This window comes from Rhinoraja longicauda, chromosome 31, assembly GCF_053455715.1.
Source record: "Rhinoraja longicauda isolate Sanriku21f chromosome 31, sRhiLon1.1, whole genome shotgun sequence".
In the NCBI taxonomy this organism is placed as follows: Eukaryota; Metazoa; Chordata; class Chondrichthyes; order Rajiformes; family Arhynchobatidae; genus Rhinoraja; species Rhinoraja longicauda.
In genome coordinates this window covers 6849948-6863652 of record NC_135983.1, presented here as the reverse complement: position 1 = coordinate 6863652, position 13705 = coordinate 6849948, and the positions used below count along the sequence as shown (strand labels likewise).

General features: G+C 44.1%; 1 protein-coding gene across 1 annotated transcript; it reads right to left on the bottom strand.

Annotated features, from left to right (window-relative positions):
- Positions 1–7208: 7208 nt before the first annotated feature.
- On the bottom strand, positions 7209–13635 carry LOC144608548 (large ribosomal subunit protein uL29). The gene is made up of 4 exons (XM_078426458.1): positions 13617–13635; positions 11318–11454; positions 10171–10252; positions 7209–7395 (listed from the first exon to the last, which is right to left on the bottom strand). Exons 1-4 carry the CDS (start codon positions 13617–13619, stop codon positions 7246–7248), a joined length of 372 nt encoding a protein of 123 aa, XP_078282584.1. The 5' UTR covers positions 13620–13635; the 3' UTR covers positions 7209–7245.
- Positions 13636–13705: the final 70 nt, after the last annotated feature.

The window sequence follows — 13705 nt, the reverse complement described above, 5'->3', positions numbered from 1 at the left end:
TGCATCAGCTGCCATCTTCCACAACTCCACCATTTTACAACTGTTCTCCAACTGGGAGACAACAAATGTAATCCCACTATTTAAAGAGGGAGAAGGAGAAAAACTACAGAGAGGTTAACTTGACATCAGTATTAAGGGAAAATCTGTAATTAAATGATAACGTGGCACAAAAAATGATTGGGTGCATTCAAATGGAAATCACGATTAGCAAATAAATGGGTCAACCTGTGGATGTGGTATATTTAAACTTTCAATAACATGTCCCTCTAGAGGTTTTGAAAGAAGATTTGTGTACAGCTTTGGGCTAACTAAACTACAGATTTGGGTTAATATACGGGCATGGATTCAGGACCACAAAACAGCGGGAGGCTGTGACTAGTGGAATACTGCAGGGATCAGTGCAGAGGGTGCATTTGTTCACTCTAAATGTAAACAGATTTCCCCGTTTAGTTTAGTGATACTGCATGGAAACAGGCCCATCAGCCCACCGTCCAAAAAGGCCATCGATCACCCATCGATCACTCTTTACACTAGTTTTATGTTATCCCATTTTCTCATCCACTCCCTACACACTAGGGACGATTTACAGAGGCTAATTACATAGAAACATAGAAAACAAGAAAATTACCGACATACCTGCATATCTTTATTATTTGTGAGGAGACCCAGTTACAGGAAGAACGCACGAACTCCATGCTGACCCCGAGGTCAGAATCGAACCCAGGTGTCTGGCGCTATCAGGCAGCAGCTCTACCAGCTGCTCACTACTGCAAACAAGCTATTTAAAATGTTAGTTGCCTGGAGGGGAACCTGGATGGTTCTTGACCACCAGAAATAGCTTCTTTCAACTTACTGCTTTCCACTGGCACCATCGATATAGACCAAGCGCTACTGGGATTTACGCAGTGTTTGAAAGTCACCATATGGGTCCCCTACCCATGTTAGGATAAATAGTTCAGCAACAAAATAAACTTCTTACTGCAGTAACAATTTGGTACACACGTTTGCTAAGCAGGGGAAATGCAGATGTTTATCGGATGCAAAAAAAAGTGCTGGATGTACTCGGCAGATCAGGCAGCATCTGTGGAGGGAAATGGGCAGGTGACCTTTCAAGTCCTGAACCTTCCTCTGGATTGAAGCAGCGGAGAATGTGGGGCAAGAGCAGACAAGCAACTGTTTTGCTGAGCACTTATTCTGTCACCCATGGCCACCTGGAGCTCCCGATTACCAGCCATTTCAATGCCACCCCACACTCCCACTCTGACCTCTGTCCTCGGCCTCCTCCAATGACAGGGTGAGGCTAAACGCCAACTAGAGGAACAACATCTCATTTTCAACCTTGGTAGTCTATAACGCGATGGCAGAAACGCTGGGTTTGTTTTCCACCCAGATCCTCTAACATATATCTTCTTCTTTCCCACTAACTGGTTGCTTTTAACCAGTCACTTCTCCCACTCCCAATCCACTGGCTAATTGGCCCACACACTCCTTCCCTCAGGTCTCATCTGCCCACCCCACCTCCGCATTTGATCCCATACGCCACCTTCCTTTCCCATCATCCACAATCCCTGGTTACCTCCAACCACGTTAGTTGTCTCCATACTTCCTCACTTAGATTCACCCCGTTCTCTCACCTTTTTGTACTGACCATCTCCCCTCCACCTTTTCAGTATAGATGAAGGATCTTGACCCAAAATATCAACTATCCATTTTCCTCCCAGATGCTGCCTGACCCACTGAGCTCCCTCAGCAGTTTTTTCCTCCGCACGCCAGTATGCAATCTTGTGCGTCTCTGACGTTTATTTGATGGTACACGTATAGATGCCAGTATATTGTGAACAGTGCCCACATAACCTAGGGGGGTATAGAGAGCCTGAGTGAGTAGGTGAAGATATGGGCAGAGGATTTATGAAAATAAAGGTCATTTGCTTCAGTAGAAAACACAGGAAGGGCATTTTATAAATTGCAATGTGTTCAATTTCTCAAATGCATAAGTTGTAATGTTAAGGTGGAAGTACAGAAAGCAATTCGGAGAGCAAACTGTGTTGACTTTATTGCAGGCTGTGAGTGCAAGAGTAAAATGTCCAAATTGAAATGTTACAGGGCCTGATGTGACTGCAGGTGGAAGACTGCACACAGGTCTGACCCTTCTATGCAAGATACACCTGGGACAGAAGGAATGCAAAGTTCACCGGACTGAACCAGACGAAGAACTACTATGAACAGTTGATTGATGGTTTGTCTGGACTCAGTGGGCCAAAGGGCCTGTTTCCATGCTGTCTCTAAAATTAAAAATAAAGATTGAATCCTGGGATGGCGGGATTGTGTTTAGAGATTAAGCAGATTGGGTCCATTCTTTCTGGTTTACAAGAAAAGGTGATCATATCAACATACAAGATTCACAGTGTTTGACAGATTAGCTGTTGAATCAACATTTCTCTGCATGGGGTGTTGAGAAGCAGGGTCAGACAGAAAATAATGAGCCAGCCATTCATTATAGATGGGGAAAACATCCTCATGCAATGACTCTTCAATTGCCTCTTAGAATTAAATTATCACTAAAGAGGGCTATGAAGGCCCAGTTAAATATATTCAAGAGAAGTTTAGTGTTTTTAAATAAATTAAAGGTTAACAGGTCAGTAAATATTAGCCATGATCTAACTCAATGGTGCAGACAAGTAGCTAAGGGTTTACTCCTGCTTCCACTTATACCCCAGCCAATGTTGCCAGGGGATCATAGGGCTATTATGTTCTGGTGGGAACAAGGCAGCATGAATTATTTTGTACATTTCTGTGGAACTGTAAGGTCAGAAAGAAGGAAATTCTATTTAACACGATTTGTTAAAAACTCAAGCATTTGGGAAAAACGTTTCAGAAACGACGAGTGTTTTGATCTGGAGTACAATGTGTAAGGAGAGGTTATAAGTAAAAGCCTAACTAAATTAAACCCCAAATCTTGACAGGAATAACACAAGTAGTTGTGAATGTGAGGAGTATAATCTAATAAACCTGCACTGAAATTTTGCCAGTTAGAGGGGACTTATAACTTTTCAGGAATAAATCTAACACACAATGATCATCACTACCCCATATTTCTTTTTTCAGTGTTTTTTCCTTGGACTGGAGTTTGGACAGTGATTGGAGCAAATTTTCACATGTCTGGCCACAGGCAGGGCATATGGGGAATCCAAGAGAGACTGCGTAGAATGTTTTGTGCAGAGACACGGCCAATATCAAAGGCCAGCAGAGCTGCGTGATGCGAATGAACCAGTCATGTAGACATACGGAGTACTTGCATTACCCAAAGGTATAATTTAGCATTATTAAACCAATATATTCTTGAGTAACTGCCTGGATGCCCAAATACATTCCTTGTACTGAACAAATTTTAAATTACTGACCACAAACGTCAACTGCTGATCATTTTGAACAAAAGGATTAATCAGCAAGAATCAAGCAACATGCACTCACCCTTCAAAAAAGTGAGTTGAAAGCTACACACTATTTCATCGCTCTCAATATCCCCCGGAAAACCTATTTACATCAATTTAAAACATCCAGGTATATCCGAAAATTGAAATCCCATTCCGTTCTTGCTGCTTTAAGAAATTTACTATTTATAGGTATTTTAAATTTCTAAAATGTAAATTGTTTAGTGCATCTGCCAGCGAACTGCAACACGATTCTTTCTTCCTGACAGTACAATATCCAGTGTGTTGACATTAGTTAAGACAAGATCCAAACTGTTATTTTAACAAATCGAAAAGCAGCCCAATTATTTATATGTTCTGCACAATAGCTTATTTAGGTGTCAAAAGCTATGTCTGGCAACCATCTCAGCTAAACCAGAAAAGTAACTCTGGAGTGGAGAGTTTGCCACCTGCCAAAATAATCAATCTTCCCTTTGACATCCGAGGACTGAAATACAAAAACAGAGATGTAATGCTGAGGCTCTATAATGTGCTGGTCAGGCCACATTTGGAGTACTGTGAGCAAATTTGGGCCCCATATGAGGAAGGATGTGCTGGCTCTGGATTCCAGAGGAAGTTTACAAGAATGATTCCAGGAATGAGTGGGTTAGAATATGATGAGCGTTTGACAGCACTGGGCCTCTACTCGCTGGAGTTTAGAAGGTTGAGGGGACCTCATTGAAACCTGCAGAATGAAAGGCAGAGTGGATGTGGAAAGGATGTTTCCACTGGTGGGAGACTCTAGGACCAGAGGTCATAGCCTCAGAATTAAAGGGTGCTCTTTTAGAAAGGAGGTGAGGAGGAATTTCTTTAGTTAGAGGCTAGTTAATCTGTGGAACTCATAGAAACATAGAAAATAGGTGCAGGAGTAGGCCATTCGGCCCTTCGAGCCTGCACCGCCATTCAATATGATCATGGCTGATCATTCAGCTCAGTAGCCTGTACCTGCCTTCTCTCCATACCCCCTGATCCCTTTAGCAAAAAGGGCCACATCTAACTCCCTCTTAAATATAGCCAATGAACTGGCCTCAACTACCTTCTGTGGCAGAGAATTCCACAGACTCACCACTCTGTGTGAAGAAATGTTTTCTCATCTCGGTCCTAAAAGACTTCCCCCTTATCCTTAAGCTGTGACCCCTGGTTCTGGACTCCCCCAACATCGGGAACAATCTTCCCGCATCTAGCCTCTCCAACCCCTTAAGAATTTTATATGTTTCTATAAGATCCCCCCTCAGTCTTCTAAATTCCAGCGAGTACAAGCCCAGTCTATCCAGTCTTTCCTCATATGTAAGTCCCGCCATCCCAGGGATCAATCTGGTGAACCTTCTCTGTACTCCCTCTAAGGCAAGAACGTCTTTCCTCAGGTTAGGAGACCAAAACTGCACACAATACTCCAGGTGCGGTCTCACCAAGGCCCTGTACAACTGCAGCAGAACCTCCCTGCTCCTAAACTCAAATCCTCTTGCTATGAATGCCAACATACCATTCGCTTTCTTCACTGCCTGCTGCACCTGCATGCTTGCTTTCAATGACTGGTGCACCATGACACCCAGGTCCCGTTGCATCTCCCCTTCTCCCAATCGGTCACCATTCAGGTAATACTCTGCTTTCCTGTTCTTGCCGCCAAAGTGGATAACCTCACATTTATCCACATTATATTGCATCTGCCATGCATTTGCCCACTCGCCTAATCTATCCAAGTCACTCTGCAGCCTCCTAGCATCCTCCTCGCAGCTAACACTGCCACCCAGCTTCGTGTCATCCGCAAACTTAGAGATGTTGCATTCAATTCCCTCGTCCAAATCATTAATATACACTGTAAATAACTGGGGTCCCAGCAGAGCCTTGCGGTACCCCACTAGTCACTGCCTGCCATTCCGAAAAGGACCCGTTTATTCCTACTCTTTGCTTCCTGTCCGCCAACCAATTTTCTATCCACCTCAACACTGAACCCTCAATACCGTGTGCTTTAAGTTTGTACACCAATCTCCTATGTGGGACCTTGTCGAAGGCCTTCTGAAAGTCCAGATATAACACATCGACTGGTTCTCCCTTATCCACTCTACTAGTTACATCCTCGAAAAATTCTATAAGATTCGTCAGACATGATTTGCCTTTGGTAAATCCATGCTGACTTTGTCCGATGATATCACCACTTTCCAAATGTAATGCTATCACATCTTTAATAACTGACTCTAGCATTTTCCCCACTACCGATGTTAGGCTAACTGGTCTATAATTCCCCGTTTTCTCTCTCCCTCCCTTTTTAAAAAGTGGGGTTACATTAGCTACCCTCCAGTCCTCAGGAACTACTCCAGAATCTAAAGAGTTTTGAAAAATTATCACTAATGCATCCACTATTTCTGAGGCTACTTCCTTAAGCACTCTGGGATGCAGCCTATCTGGTCCTGGGGATTTATCTGCCTTTAATCCATTTAATTTACCTAACACCACTTCCCGACTAACCTGGATTTCCCTCAGTTCCTCCATCTCATTAGACCCCCGGTCCCCCGCTATTTCCGGCAGACGGTTTATGTCTTCCTTTGTGAAGACAGAACCATCTCCTTGTTCCCTATGATCAATTCACCTGTTTCCGACTGCAAGGGACCTACATTTGCCTTAACTAATCTTTTCCTCTTGACATATCTATAAATTGTCACAGAGGGCTGTGGAGGCCAAGTCAGTGGATATTTTTAAGGCAGAGAAGGACAAATTCTTGATTAGAACGGGTGTCAAGGGTGATGGGGAGAAGGCAGAAAAATGGGATTAGGAGGCAGAGATCAGCCATGATTGAATGGCAGAGTAGACTAGAAGGGAAGAATGGCCTAATTCTACTCCTGTAACGTGAACTTGAGGCCTCAAGTTTTACACCCACCTTCTTAAACAGCTCCGCAAATCTTTTTATGAATCCTGTGTGAAGTACACACCATTTAATCTTCCATTTTAGTATCCAACAACAAACCCAACCACTCATTTTATTCATGCCCTTTTGTGAAAGAAACAAATTCCCATCTGCAGCCAAGTCTACCTGTGTACCATTCAAATATACTTCTACAAGGTCAGTTGTGTACAACTACAATGCACATTAGAAGGCGGGTCCTGTTGTATGCCCCAAAACATCTTCAGAAACAAACCTTATTCATGGTAGCCTGTTCCAAGTCTATTTCATTCAAGTGGAGGAGAGGACCTCATTCAAGTCAACTGAGCTCTCAGTTTACAGGCCACGGTCCTCCTCTCCTTAGCCAATGAACAGTACCTGTACCAATCGAGCCAATTCGTCAAATTCAGAAAAGAACATCACAGCAGAAGCGACCTTGACTTCCATTAGTCCGAAGAATGGGTGATGGCAGTACACATCCTGGTGACCATGGAACACAGCAGCACTGGATTTGAGGACGATAATTAGTTTCAGCAAACACGCTAGAATGTTACCACGCTCACATCATTGCCAGAAACCATGCAATCTCCCACCTGGCTACACCTCAAGCTATTCCTAAACAATCAATTCCTCACTTAAATTAGGGATTTATTAAAGAATTTTTGGACAATTTATTTTATGCAAATAGATAATTATTTCTCATAAACCATTCCAAAGGGTGCTATGAAAAGAGCCTGTACACCTGAGCGTGGCAATTGGATGGGATAAGTACAGTATTCTTCACCATCCCCTCCAATTCACCGACTCCTTTGAATTTTGAAAATGCAGCAAACTCAACGTGTTCAATAAAACATCACAAGCATTTTCTTAAATTTAATGAGATCTGTGGGTGAACATTTAAGCTTTCACAGCGTATTTGCGCATGGGGTACAGACGCTCTTTCCTCTGCAGTTTCTTCGTCTTCAAACTCTCCTCGTGCTTGTTTAGTCGCCGGCGCATGGCTCGGGTCTTCTTTGGTCGCAGATCCAAAGGCTTGTACTTCTTGCCCTAAAAGTGAATTGTAACATTAGTTGGCACTCAGCCCACTTCCCTTTGCAGCTCACCTCAGCCAACACATCAAGCTGGCTTTTTCTATTTTCACACATCACAACGATACTAGCAGGTACTATCGCAACATTTACAAAACATTTAGACAGATACACGAATAGGATCGGTTTAGTGGGATATGGGCCAAACACAGGCAGATGGGACTAGGGCAGATGGGGCATCTTGGTTGGCATGGGCGTTGGGCCAATTAAGCTTGTTTCCACACTATATGACTTTACGATTCTTATCGCCAATAAACCAACAGGGACTAAGACAGCAAACACCTGCACCGATTCCACCATTTTGGTGGAATAGGTATACACACATCATTTCACACTACTTGTTACACAGTCTAAACCAATCAGCACACTCATTTCCCAGGTCCTCCATTTATGCAACTACAATGTTATAGTATGCTGCCCTGCCTATGACTTGTGAACACGGTCAATAATCTAAGAGGAAATATTTATTCTTTTCGAAAAACTGGATTGAATTAAGCCTCATTAGTGTGGCATAATGAAAGACAAACCACGCCTGAAAAATATGCCCAAATTCTTGGATGTTGCAGTGTTGATAGTGGGGAATATGTAGATGTGGTGTTTTTAGATGTACAAAAGGCATTCGGCAGGATGCCACACAAGATGAAGGCAAACCTATAAATCCTATCATGGACAATTCATTAACTTAATTATGGGTAGTTGTTAGGGCTGTTATTCAATGAAATAAATTTATAGCAAGTATAAGTAAAGCAATACGATATGGGTAACCACCATAGAAAATGGATACCTGTCTTGAAGAAATTAGTTTCTGTAGCTGGGCACTACCTGCACATTTTTGCTCCTGATCTACAATTCCTAATTCCACAAACTCCATTTGCTGGTGAACATTTCTTTAATGCAACATCTATTTAACGCCAAAGCTTTAAAGAATCTACCATGCCACCACCTTCAGGGATAGAATAAAAGAGTGGAGCACAAAAGGTGATGAGTAAGGGAAGGATTCTTAAGTTGACAAGAAATTTAAGAGAGGCTTCAAATTCAGAGCATTAATCAGATTCCAGTGAGGGGAGAATTGGTGCTTAGCTGAAATGCAAGACCACGCAACAGGATAATCACTTTGGACATCTCACTTACTAATGAATACAGAAACGTCATTGAAGAAGGACAGGCAAAAACAAAAACCAAGTTCAGATCATTACCATTATTTTCTATCCGAGTATCCAAGGCAGCATCTATTCCCCAGAAACCAACTTAGAAATTACAATAAAAATGGGTAACTTTTTTTATTGTTGTATAATACAAACCATGTGACTGGAAGCACAAATGTACTCTTGCAGGACCAATTCAGCATCCAAAATATCAGTGTGCAATATTCAAAGAAATAAAACCACTTAGAGAGCAGAGTAAATTTGCACTTAAACTCATGTCACAATTAAAAATGTCTTAAGCTGGGGGATGATTAGCTGGAGTGCCACTTCTGCACACCAGGAGATTTCCATTAGGAAAGAGATCCAATGAGAATTCCAACTGCTTCCCCACAACCCAAAATGCTTCATCCAATTTCAACTAAGAAACTTTGAAATGCATTAATCGTATGGATTGTAAAGTAAGCAGCAATAGGGCAGCACAGTGGCACTGGTGGAAAAGCTGCTGCCTCACAGTGCCAGAGACCCACATTTCATCTTGAGCTCGAGTGCTGTCTGCAAGTTTTTACTTTCACCCTGTGACCGTGAGAGTTTCCCCATGGTACTCTAGTTTCCGACCACAACCCAAAGATGGGCTGTTCTGTAGGTAAATTGGCCACTGTAAATTGCCCCTAGTAAGCAGAGTATGAATGAGAAAATGGGATAAAATAGAACTAGCGCGAACAAGTGATTGATTTTCGGTGTGGACAGTGGACCGAAGGGCCCTATTCCATGCTGTATCTGACAATTAACGTGACAACAGATGAAACACATAATTTTTGCCACTGAATGAATTGATTGAAAGATACATCGTGGAAACAGGCCCTTCAGCCCACGCTAAACATCGATCACCCATTCACATTAACTCTACGTTATTCCACTTTCTATCCACTCTCAAGGCCACTTAACCTACAAACCTCACGTCTTTCAGAAATGAGAGAAAACCAGAGCACCTGGAGGAAACCCACACAATTACAGGGAGAACATGCGCCACCCAGCTTGTTTGGACTTGGGATACAAAGGAAGACACAAGGTCAGTTGTGCATGTGCAGTTTTGCTCTGCTTGGGTAGGCCAGAGCTTAACCCAGGCCATATTATAACTCAGCAACAATCCCAGCAAAGGCACAATGGACAAACTCCACTCCTACAACTGGCAGCAAGAAAACTGATAGCTGCTTCCTTGTGCACTAGTACATCTTTGGACTTCCCCGTGGCAAAACACACATCCATATCCATCATTTCTGGGGACTCAGTTTTATACCAACCATTGTGCAGTCCCTTTGATTTGACTAGTGTTGCAGAACCTCATTAAAAAGGTAAGTGAAGATAGTTGCTTTGATTTTGTGCATTTATATATTCTGTATCGTTTTGTGCCAAGTGGATCAAACAATACAAACAAGTTATTTCTGAACAGATACCAGGATACATCATTTTCTCCACCATTCTTCAAACACAATCCAAGTACATAGATAAGGAAGTATAAGGTGTGAAAACAAGTGTGATTAGGTATAAGGTGTGATTAGATTGTACATTACAAAAACAGTGCAACTCACTTTGTAGAATTTTCTCAAGTTCTCCTTCTGTGTCTGATTGATGACGGTAAGGACTCTGGCGATGGACTTGCGCACGACACGGCTGCAGGGTGGGGAAATAAAACAAAATTATTACAGCCATTGCACTTATCACCAAATATCATGGCTATACACACGAAGTGTATTGGTTCAGCTCACATACCAAAAACTAGCATAGATAACTTGAACCAACCCAACATTTTAAAAAAAAAGTACTATGTTGAGAAAACACTAGGCATTTGCTTCGTCCACTAAAAGCACAGCAGCAAACTCCTCCATCCCTGTCCAATCCTTTTCAGGTGAGGCAGAGTGCACCACCTCCAACCACATCTACTGTATCTGCTGTTCCAGGTGTGGACTCCTGTATATCGGTGAGACCAGGCACAAGCAGGCTCAGCAATCGTTTCGCTGAACACCTCCGCTCAGTCCACCTAAACCTACTGGATCTCCCAGTTGCTAATCTGTTTGCTTTGTTGTTACCTTCTCCCAACTAACAAAGATCTATTCTACATTTTCCTTAAATCTCATTCCCTTTGCCATGTTTTCACACCTTATATTTCTTTATCTATGTACTTCCCTCTCCCTGGTATCAGTCTGAAGACGGGTCTCGACCCGAAACGTCACCTTCCTTCTCTCCAGCGATGCTGTCTATCCCGCTGGGTTACTCCAGCATTGTGTGTCTACCTTACATTTCACTCCTTGTCTTTTCTCCTTGCCGGGACACCATTTTGTGTACTTTTCATCTCTCACCATAGTCACTTATTCCACCCATCTGCCAATTACCCTCCCCCATCTGCATCCACCTATCACTCATCAGGCTTTGTCCTGTCCCCATCTCTCCCCCACTCCAATCAATCTGCAGGAGGGTCACAATCCAAAATGTCTGTCCATTCCCCCATAGATGCTGCCTGACCTGCTGAACTCCTCCAATACTTTGCTTACCCCCCTTCAAAGCCTTGCTCCTCTGTGGATTTAGGCATGGCATAGGTTTTATCCCATTACATCTTAACACCTGGCTTGACCAAGAAGGGTCACCTCACCTTGTTCTCCAGGGATACTTCCTGACCTGCTAAGTTATTCCAGCACGTTGTATCTTTTTTAGTCTAATAAATACCCTGCTTTTACTTACATCTTGGAAAGCTTTGATGCAGCTCCTCCTGTTACCTTGGCAACGCGGAGCTGGGACAGTTCCACCTTGAGATCATCCAGCTGCTTGAGGAGTTCCTCCTTCTTTTTGCCGCGCAGATCTCGTGCCTTGATCTTTGCCTGTTTCAGGACAGATACACGTTACTGTCACAGACCAAGGCTCTAATGCGAGGCTACTGAGTTTCCATATGCAAAAAAAACTCCAACGGCAACACAAGATGCAGCTGCAGGAACAAAATAACCTGCAGCTCATCAAGTTAGATCACAACTGATCACTAATATTACTCAATTTACCTATCATTGATCCATATCCAAACAAAACTACTTTTCTAAAATTCCATTTAATCTGGCGACAGATTAGCAAATGAATTGATTGAGATACAGCATGGAAGCAGGCCCTTCGGCCCACTGAGTTCACACTGCTTCTACATTATCCCCCACTCATATCCATTGCCTGCAAACCAGGGGAATTAACCTACAAACATTCGTGTCTTAGGGATTTGAGGGAGAACCAAAGCAGTCACAGAGAAAAAGTGCAATCTCCACAGACAGCACCCGAGGTCAAGACAAAACCCAGGTATCTGGTACTGTGAGGCAGCATCTCTACCAGCTGTGCCACTATTCCGGGTTAATTCTGCCCCATGCACAACGGGCCTTACGCCAATGCTGATCACATCTAAAATGCAGACTGGAACATCTTCCCCAGAACTAAAAACTAAACACAACTAACATCATGCTCTACATCAGCCATGGAACAACACGTGGATTCTCTAAGCATTTTCACAACAGGGGAAGGACAACTGCAATGTCACTCTCATAACATGAACAAGAACACTGCAGTAATTTACAAGTGTTTCATTATATATCAAGACCAAATTCTCTCCCAATACCTCAGCCATCTTGACTAAAAAAAGGCCAACCATCATCCTAAGGTTTCCCATGCACTCCTTCCATCTTTTTCTGCCCTGCCAGGCCACAGCCTCTCTCACCCCAATTACAAAAACTCAATTAGTGCTGCCCCATCACTCTTCCTCACCAAAAGATTCAGTTAACACCGTAACAATCAAAATGAAACACCTTTGACCTGAAAATCCAACTCTCACCCCACAGGAACAGTCCGACGCACAGAGCATTTTAATTCCAGCATCATTTTCCATTACAATTCTGTTTATTGACAAAACTCCAACATTACCAAAGCTTGACCAGAGACTGTAACTTACACTACCAACATTGTCAAAACAGTAAATATGCCCTCCACCCCCTTTTATACCCCACCCTCTGTATTCTAAACCCCCAGTCTACCCACCTACTATATCTGCCCATTCCCCTTTACTCAACCCCCATCTCACCTACCCAACACCATCTACCCCCCTCCCCCCTCTACTGTACCTCCCCTTACCTTCTCAACTCTACCCTACACTCACACCGTCTACCCACTCACCCTGTCCACTGTATTTCCATATGCCTTCTCTACTCCCACTCCTCTACCTCCACCCTGTCTACCTAACACCATAAGGTCATAAGTGATAGCAGAATTAGGCCATTTGGCCCATCGAGTCTACTGCCATTCAATCATGGCTGATCTATCTCTCCCTCCTAACCCCATTCTCCTGCCTTCTCTCCATAACCCGACACCCGTACTAATCAACAATCTATCTCTGCCTCAAAAATATCCACTGACTTGGCCTCCACAGCCGTGTCAGAATTCCAGATTCACCACCCTCTGACTAAAGAAATTGCTCATCTCCTTCCTAAATAATGTCCTTTAATTCTGCCGTCTACCAACCAAACCTCCACTTGATCTCCCCATACCCCGTCTATCCTACCTACCCACCCACTCCACTATACCTCCCTTTACCCTCTCGCATTTCCCTCCCTCCTCTCTCCCCAACACCGTGGTCTACCCACCTACACTCTTTATTGTATCTCCTCTTACCCTCTCTACTCCATCCCTGCCCTAGAACTAAGACAGAGTGACACCTCTCTCGTCCCCGTGCACTAGACGCCCCCCAGCCACGTCCACAGGAGCCGGGCCTCAGCAGGAGCTCAGGGCCTGCACCGAGAGTCGGGGTTGCTGCTCCCTCACTACGGCCGCCATTTGCAGAGGCCGCCGGGTCCCAGACGCCGGCGGCGCCTCATCGGCCTCTCGCAACCCCCGTCTCCGGTCACAAACGGCGGAAGGGAGTGACCCTGAGCCCGAGGACGGCTTTGTGTGGACGGGGCCGGCCAGTGGGCCCAGGATGGCGGTGGATGGAGATGGGTGGCGATGCCGCGGTACCCACCATGGTCCCAGGCCGAGCGGTGAAGAGGGAGCGCGGGGGGCGGGGCCGGGCTCACCACGTGACCGGCCGCACCACTCCCGCGGCGGCGG

What these genes read in the sequence shown, in the direction of transcription:
- LOC144608548 (XM_078426458.1), bottom strand. An exon ending in GCATCAAAGCTTTCCAAGAT is followed by an intron (nt 10,253 to 11,317) that starts GTAAGTAAAAGC and finishes CCCACCCTGCAG; the next exon opens with CCGTGTCGTGCGCAAGTCCA. An exon ending in ACTTGAGAAAATTCTACAAA is followed by an intron (nt 7,396 to 10,170) that starts GTGAGTTGCACT and finishes ATTCACTTTTAG; the next exon opens with GGCAAGAAGTACAAGCCTTT.